The following is an 8,641-nucleotide window of genomic DNA, read 5'->3' on the forward strand; positions in this document are numbered from 1 at the left end:
CTTCACAACATTGCCGCAACACCCTTTGAGAAATTTTTCACCACTAAGTTCAAAGAAAGAGAAAAAGATCAAGTTTATAAGTTTTGTGTTAATTTCACAAGGCTCTGATGTGTCATTGCCATATTACTGTCCTTCAAGAAACATGCAATTCTTTACCGTTAAATTACAGGGAGAGAAAAGGTCTAGTTTGTCATTTTGTTGATTAATAAGGTGTTCATGTGGCATTCTCATATTGACTGACCTTTCTTAATATTGGCACAACACCCTTTAAGAAACGAGCAATTTTTTACCTCTAAGATAAAAAAGAAAAAAGGTCTAGTGTGTTATTTTGTATTCATTTAGTAAGCTTATTTTGTGTCATGTTTGTATGACTGACCTTTCTTAACATTACCACATCTGTTAAGAAACGAGCTATTTTTTTTACCACTAAGTAAAAAAAAAGAGAAAGAAAAAGGTCTAGTTTGTCATTTACTGTTGATTTAGTAAGGTGTTCATGTGGCATTCTCATATTACTGACCTTTCTCAACATTGCCGCAACACCCTTTAAGAAACAAACAATTTTTTACCACCAAGTTTAAAAAAAAAAAAAGTGAAAAAATAGGTTAGTTTGTCTTTTGGGGTTCATTTGATAAGCCTTTTCATGTGCTGTTATCATATCAACTTTATCTTGCAACATACTTTACCTTGCAATTCTTTACCACTAAGTTAAAAAAAGAGATAAAAAAAAAAGGGGTCTAGTTTGTCTTTTGTATTCATTTAGTAAGCTTATCTTGTGCCATTGTCATATTAACCACACTTTTACCTAACAATTCTTCACCACTAACTTAAAAACAGAGAGAAAAAAAGGTTAATTTGTAAGATTTTTATGTGCAGCATTCACCACCAGCGTCTGTTTTCACTGCCACAGCCACAGTTTGCCTAGGAGGAGGAGGAGGAGGAGGAGGAGGAAGAAGAGAAAAAAAGGAGGAGAAGGTGTAGGAGGATGAAGAAGAGAAAGAAAAGGAGGAGGAGATGGAGGAAGAGAAAGAAAAGGAGGAGAAGGTGGAGGAAAAGGAAGAGAAAGAAAAGGATGAAGGAGGTGTAAGAGGATGAGGAAGAAAGAAAAGGAGGAGGAGGTGGAGTAGGATGAGGAAGAGAAAGAAAAGGAGGAGGAGGAGGAGGAGGAGGAGGAAGTCGCATTCTCATGTATTAGTGTGTATTAGTGTGTGTGAGCCCTCGAAGGAATGACTAATTTTTCCTCCATTTCAGAGCCTCACTTATTGAACCTTGTGATTTAATTATAGGGGCATTTAGAAGACTTATTTTTGTAGGTGAATATTATCAACTAGTCACTGAATTTGTTAGAGAGTGAGAGAGTGAGAGGGAGAAGCTTTGATAGGAACAAGTTGAAGTTAGTGTAGGATTCTTAAAATGATAACAGGGTTTTTTTTTTTACATCTTTATTCAGCTATTTAGTGACTATTTTTCTGTTTTTTCATGTATCAGGTTGAGAAAAAAAGATTAAAAGGTTGAAAATGAAATGCAGATGTCTTTTTTTCCCCAGATAATTAAAGAGAGAGAGAGAGAGAATTTAAGTTTCCAAGGTGTCTTAAATGTCCTATTAAAATGACATACCACTACAGCTGTTACAAGAAACCCACACTCACTTCACTTCACTTTTTTATTCACCCATTACAAGGTACAGGCCACTTGGAAGGGCATAAACAAATATTCCATAGATTAATTCACTGTTATATAAAGTACACCAGTGGGAAGAGTGATGTTGCTTGATAGAAAGGTAGAAACTGAACCCTTTATTACATTGCATGAAGTTATAACACACACACACACACATACACACATGACCTAAAGTGGCGTGTATATCTATGTGACTGGAGTATCACATTCATGGTATCCTCAGCGCTTGCCCCCGCCACGGACCCCGAGTATACATGGTGTTGTGTGGTGTGGTGTGTTTGTGATGTGGTGTGTTTATGTTGTTGTGTGAGGTGGTTTCGTGTTATTTATTTATTTTTTTTACGGTAAGGCCTATAGCGCCTGTAGGCACACTTGAAGAGTGTATGGGAAGTGGTGTTCAGCTTCCACCCATTAATGGCGCAGGCAATTTTACTTATAGTGGTGGGCATATTAGGGCCCATAGCAGCCCTGAAGCTCATCTTGGGTGTAACCACCTAGAACTCCTCCCTCCTCTCCATTGCCGTGGTTTTCTAGGCATTTCTGTGTATTTTCCAGAATGAAGGAGAAAATTGTAGCAGTGGGAAGAAAGAATGAGGAATGGGAGTGAGTGAGGGAGTTTTAGTGGTGGTGACAGTGGTGGTGGTAGTAGCAGTAGTAGTAGTTGTTAGATTATCATTAGTGTGTGTGTGTGTGTGTGTCCACCTAACCCTTTTACTTCGCTACAAGACAATTACCACCGCTGTTTGTAACCTGCGAAGTCTTTATTTTGATTAATTTCGACTAATTCCTTTGATTCTTTTAAGACTACAAAACAAGCAGGCCTTTTTTTTTCTAATATTCATTTATTTTTGCCCTTTTTTGCCCTCCCTCACATAAAATAGTGTTGGCAAGAACTATAAGCGTGACAGATTGACTGATTACTAACTTTATTTTAGTAGCAGTACATAAAAGGCGGGGTCAGGTCATGCCACCCACCCCCCTAACCACGGTACACACAGGTCTCAATATAAATACTTCGCATGTTACAAACAGCGGTGGTAATTGTCTCGTAGCGAAGTAAAAGGGTTAGGTGGACACACACACACACACACGGGCGCACTAATGATAATCCAACAACAACAACTACTACTACTACTACTACTACCACCACCATTAACATTCCTCATTCTTTCTTCCCACTGCTACAATTTTCTCCTTCATTCTGGAAAATACACGGAAATGCCCAGAAAACCGCGGCAATGGAGGGGAAGGTTTGTTTGGGTCCGATGGTTGCCGCGGTGAGCTGGGGTGGGGGCTCTGAGCGGGGGTGTGGGGCTCAGGACGGAGATACAACCGCTCTTAATGGGGATATATACAACCATCGCTTTATTTGAGGTTATTTATACATTCTCGTGATTAATTCTGCCTTTGCTTCACTCTCTGGATCTGGAAACACAAGGCGGTGTGGCTAAATCTTGATGTGCAAAGCGGGAGGGAGGGAGGGAGGGAGGAAGGAGGGGCCGCAGTTGCCAGATATTTACGTATCGTATATCATTTTGAAAATCGAAAAAAGAAAGAAGGCAGCCAGACTAGAATGCACTGCAGTTTTTGACGTGATAAATAGATTGACTAACATCCACAATATAAAAACCTTACCGGGTGTACAAATAGCAGAGCGGGATCCGTGATAAAGTGTTTGTTTCTCACCAACGGCGCCACTAAATCTTCAAAATATCGAGATGGAAAACACAACCAGACCAAATCATATTATGGATTCTGAACACTAAAAATTTGTACTTTCCATCGAAATAAAGAAAATGGAAACTTGTTGCCGTATAAAGATTTTTAAATTTATGTTTGGACACTATAAAATTTTTAAATTTGAAAATACGCACAGTTATCCAAGATGTTATTGGATACCATTACTTGGATCATGTTTCTCATATTTATAAGTCTCATATCAAACACTAAAACAATCCCAGGCGTGCTGATTAAAAAAAAGTTATAATTGATGTAGTGACCCAAGTGTCATTCCTTCGACAAAACAAAAACACAGCTGGACTCGATCTTGTCATGGCACAAAACTAGTTACACTTTGCTAATGATAAACCAAATAGGAAAACAATACCAACACCATTAATAAAGCAAAAAAAATGTACCCCGCAGCAGAGATAGTTTTTTTGCACCTTTGGGCGGTTAGTCCTCCTCTGCCCTCCCTCTCACTCTCCTCCCCTACCCCTCACCTGCTCTCCCTCCTCCTCCTCCTCCACCCAGAGCCTCGAAAACACCTAGAAACACAAAGAAAACCCGATATGTTGCTCTGTTATGTGGCTGAGTGGGTTACGTAGTGGTGGCGGGGGCGGCGGCAGGGTTGCGGGGACGGCGGCGGTGACAGCGGAGGGGTGGTTCAGGGCGGGAAGGGTCAGAGTCCCGAGGATACATGGTGTGGTGTGGAGGTGGTGTGGTGTGTGTGTGGTGTGGTGGTGTGGTGTGGTGTGTTTGTGGTGTGGTGTGGTGTGTTTATGGTGTGGTGTGTTTGTGGTATGATGTGTTTATGGTGTGGTGTGTTTGTGATGTGGTGTGTTTGCAGTGTGGTGTGGTGTGGAGGTGGTTTCGTGTTATTTATTTATTTATTTTTTTTTAACGTCAAGGCCTATAGCGCCTGTAGGTTCACTTGAAGAGTGTATGGGAAGCGGTGTTCAGCTTCCGCCCATTAGTGGCGCAGGCAATTTTATTTATAGTGGTGGGCATATTAGGGCCCATAGCACCCCGAAGCTCATCTTGGGTGTAACCACCTAAAACTCCTCCCTCCCCTCCATTGCCACGGTTTTCTGGGCATTTCCGTGTATTTTCCAGAATGAAGGAGAAAATTGTAGCAGTGGGAAGAAAGAATGAGGAATGGGAGTGAGTGAGGGAGTTTTAGTGGTGGTGGCACTACCAGTAGTAGTAGTAGTTGTTAGATTATCATTAGTGTGTGTGTGTCCACACACACACACACACACACACACACACACACCGCTGTTTGTAACCTGCGAAGTCTTTATTTTGATTAATTTCGATTAATTCCCTTGATTCTTTTAAGACTACACTCCCTCACTCACTCCCATTCCTCATTCTTTCTTCCCACTGCTACAATTTTCTCCTTCATTCTGGAAAATACACGGAAATGCCCAGAAAACCGCGGCAATGGAGGGGAGTGAGGAGGGAGGTTTGTTTGGGTCCAATGGTAGCCGCGGTGAGCTGGGGTGGGGGCTCTGAGCGGGGGTGTGGGGTTCAGGACGGAGATACAACCGCTCTTAATGGGGATATATACAACCATCGCTTTATTTGAGGTTATTTATACATTCTCGTGATTAATTCTGCCTTTGCTTCACTCTCTGGGTCTGGAAACACAAGGCGGTGTGGCTAAATCTTGATGTGCAAAGCGGGAGGGAGGGAGGAGGGCTCGCAGTTGCCAGATATTTACGTTTCGTATATCATTTTGAAAATCGAAAAAAGAATGAAGGCAGCCAGACTAGAATGCACTGCAGTTTTTGACGTGATAAATAGTTTGACTAACACCCACAATATAAAAACCGTACCGGGTGTACAAATAGCAGAGCGGGATCCGTGATAAAGTGTTTGTTTCTCACCAACGGCGCCACTAAATCTTCAAAATATCGAGATGGAAAACAAAACCAGACCAAATCATATTATGGATTCTGAACACTAAAAATTTGTACTTTCCATCGAAATAAAGAAAATGGAAACTTGTTGCCGTATAAAGATTTTTAAATTTATGTTTGGACACTATAAAATTTTTAAATTTGAAAATACACACAGTTATCCAAGATGTTATTGGATACCATTACTTGGATCATGTTTCTCATATTTATAAGTCTCATATCAAGCACTAAAACAATCCCAGGCGTGCTAATTAAAAAAAAGTTATAATTGATGTAGTGACCCAAGTGTCATTCCTTCGACAAAACAAAAACACAGCTGGACTCGATCTTGTCATGGCACAAAACTAGTTACACTTTGCTAATGATAAACCAAATAGGAAAACAATACCAACGCCATTAATAAAGCAGAAAAAAATATACCCCGCAGCAGAGATAGTTTTTTTTACACCTTTGGGCGGTTACTACTCCTCCTCTGCCTTCACTCTCACTCTCCTCCCCTACCCCTCACCTGCTCTTCCTCCACCTCCTCCTCCCAGTGCCTCGAAAACACCTAGAAACACAAAGAAAACCCGATATGTTGCTCTGTTATGTGGCTGAGTGGGTTACGTAGTGGTGGCGGGGGCGGCGGCAGGGTGGCGTGGACGGCGGCGGTGACAGCGGAGGGGTGGTTCAGGGCGGGAAGGGTCAGAGTGCCGAGGATACATGGTGTGTGGTGTGGTGTGTTTGTGGCTGCCTTCTTCCTTTTATCGATTTTCAAAATGATATACGATACGTAAGATACATAAAATAGGGCCACAGACAGGCACCCCTCCCCCTACTTCCCTCCCACGCTAACATGGATACTGAACTGAACTCCCTTGTGTTTCCAGGCCCAGAGAGTGCAATAAAGCCTGAATTAACCACGGCAAGATAGAAACAACCTCATAAAAGCCTAAAATAGTGTTATATGCCCGTTCAAATCCCCCGCCATCAAGTCACACAAGCCGTCCCTCTCGCACCCAGTCTTCCCCTCAACAGTTACCTCAATTTCCAGGTAATTCCTCGTGTTTTCCACATCAGGCACGTATTTCAGGCAGAATAATAGCAAGTTAGATGATGTGCGTATGTGTGTGTGTGTGAGACGAGTAGACTGACGCTTCAACCCTTTACACCTTGACCTCTGTATATTGTTGTTGTTGTTGTTGTTGTTGGGAAGGTCTATATAGTGAACCTTATATATGGGTTAGTCCTGTTTGGCTACGAAAATATGTTAGAGAAAAAAGCGTAGGTGAGGAGGAGGGCGGAGGGAGGCTGGCTAGGCGAGTGTTGTGAACTTGTGACGCTTCGAGCCAAGACTGGGAGGCGATCGTAGTTCAGACCTCGTATTTTCAAACTTTCTATATGCATCACCTCCACTATTCTAAAAGCCTTTATTTGAACTGACACGAATTTTCAAAGATGTTTTTACAATTCTAGAGGCAGAATGACAACACATCTATACCTTTAATTGGAATAACACTTGAAAACCCCGCTGATCATGTCTGGCCTTGGAAAACAATCGTGTTGAGAGAGAAAAAAACTTATTGGTGACAAATAGTGACGATTGCTTTGCTTTGTGGTGACTATTCCAATAAAGGAGTTAAATAATAGCAATAATAATAGCAGTAGAAACAAAACAACAAAAAACTAGTTATAATTTATTTTCTGCCCTTCTTGCCCGTGGTGTGAGCCTGATAGTATTCAGAGAAGTTAGCAGTACTGTATGGAGCGGCATTGCTGGTGTTAGTACGGCTGTATTGGATAAAAATGTCTCGATGTTAGGTTAGAGACACACAACGAAGGATAATATAGTAAAAAGAAAGACGTAAGAAGGGAAGGATGATGAGAAACTTGCAAATGAGCTACTACTACTACTACTACTACTACTACTACTATATGATATACGGTTGAGTTGAAGTAATAATGATAAAAAGTTTTCGTAAATTGGATTCGGCGTGAGTGGTTGTAAATCATTAAATAGATGGAATAGAACTCTCTCTCTCTCTCTCTCTCTCTCTCTCTCTCTCTCTCTGGAGGTAATATCTTCTCCAATGATCAACAGAAAAATAAGAGGCAGGCTGGTGTATCAGAGCGCATTGGAATATTCTAGACTACGCAAGAGAGGAAGAGGAGTTGGGGGGGGAAGATAGGATCGACTGGGTACCTTCACCCTGACACCCCCCGGTCTCCTCATCTTCCTCTCCATACTTCTAGAATGTACCATGAACTGCAAATATTCCTAACTTATGATAGTCTACATATTAGGTATTTATTTAGGAGGAGTAATGAATGAAGTTATGATCAGGTTATGAAGTTTAGAAAAGATGGAGTAATAGGTTGTGAAATGTATTTGTCCCGCGGTCTCTTGATATTCCGGTTGTCTCTAAAATGTACGGAATACTCTGAAATTATACTGTATCTAATTGTGTAGGAAGACGTGAAGTACTATAAACAGGGAAACTGTACGAAATTTTAATATTTTCCGTGATTTTGTGAAGAACGTAACTCAAAATTGCATGAAATCGTTGAGATAAAGAGGAAGGACAAAAATCATCACATTCTCAATTCTACAATTTAACGAGGCTTTAGATACATAAATAGTGACAAAATATAACATTATCCTTAATTTAGAGACCCAATTTGACGTGCAGAAGGCGGATAACAAAATAAAGACACACTAAAATATTTGCACCACGGGTCTCTGGCGGCGAGGTAAACATTGACAGTGTGCCGCAAACTATCACGAGGGGAGGGAGTCGCCGCTCTGTGCACGCCCTGCCCGCCACTCCTTGCCTTCACACACACACTGACCCTCACTTTGACCCCTCACTGACCTCACATTTCCCTCACCCACCACTAGAACCCCCAAAATCACCACTCACCACCTTCCTTGACCTCAAATAAGTGACCTTGGTAGCACCGTGGCCGCGTGGTGACCTAATCTAGCTGTGACCTGTCTTGACCCGCCGTTGACCTCCGCCATGGCCAAGTGGGGCGAGGGTGACCCGAGGTGGATTGTGGAGGAGCGCCCCGATGCCACTAACGTCAACAACTGGCACTGGTGAGGGGGGGAGGGGAGGGGGTGCCTGGAAAATTCTGGAATAAATTGACCGGTTTTTTTATTTTTTTATTTGTTGCATTTAAAGTGTTGTTTTTGTTGTTTTTGTTTTATTGGGGGAGTGAAGGGGGGGAGAAGAAGAAAGGGGTGAGATTCATTCCTCTCTCTCTCTCTCTCTCTCTCTCTCTCTCTCTCTCTCTCTCTCTCTCTCTCTCTCTCTCTCTCTCTCTCCCCCCCGCCATAT

General features: G+C 41.9%; 1 protein-coding gene and 1 long non-coding RNA gene across 2 annotated transcripts in view; one reads left to right on the forward strand and one right to left on the reverse strand.

Moving 5' to 3' along the window:
- Nucleotides 1-7,371, reverse strand: part of LOC123498416 — a 28,678-nt gene extending 21,307 nt beyond the window's left edge. The window contains exon 1 of the long non-coding RNA XR_006672681.1: nt 7,333-7,371. This is a non-coding gene — a long non-coding RNA (uncharacterized LOC123498416). The remainder of the gene's footprint in view (nt 1-7,332) is intronic.
- Nucleotides 7,372-8,066: 695 nt separating this feature from the next.
- The window catches only part of LOC123498378 (activator of 90 kDa heat shock protein ATPase homolog 1-like), a 6,576-nt gene continuing 6,001 nt past the window's right edge, over nt 8,067-8,641 (forward strand). Inside the window, exon 1 of the mRNA XM_045245479.1 lies at nt 8,067-8,400. Coding sequence (XP_045101414.1) covers nt 8,321-8,400 — 80 coding nt within the window. The 5' untranslated portion in view covers nt 8,067-8,320. The remainder of the gene's footprint in view (nt 8,401-8,641) is intronic.

The sequence above is a fragment of the Portunus trituberculatus genome, chromosome 7, assembly GCF_017591435.1.
Source record: "Portunus trituberculatus isolate SZX2019 chromosome 7, ASM1759143v1, whole genome shotgun sequence".
In the NCBI taxonomy this organism is placed as follows: domain Eukaryota; kingdom Metazoa; phylum Arthropoda; class Malacostraca; order Decapoda; family Portunidae; genus Portunus; species Portunus trituberculatus.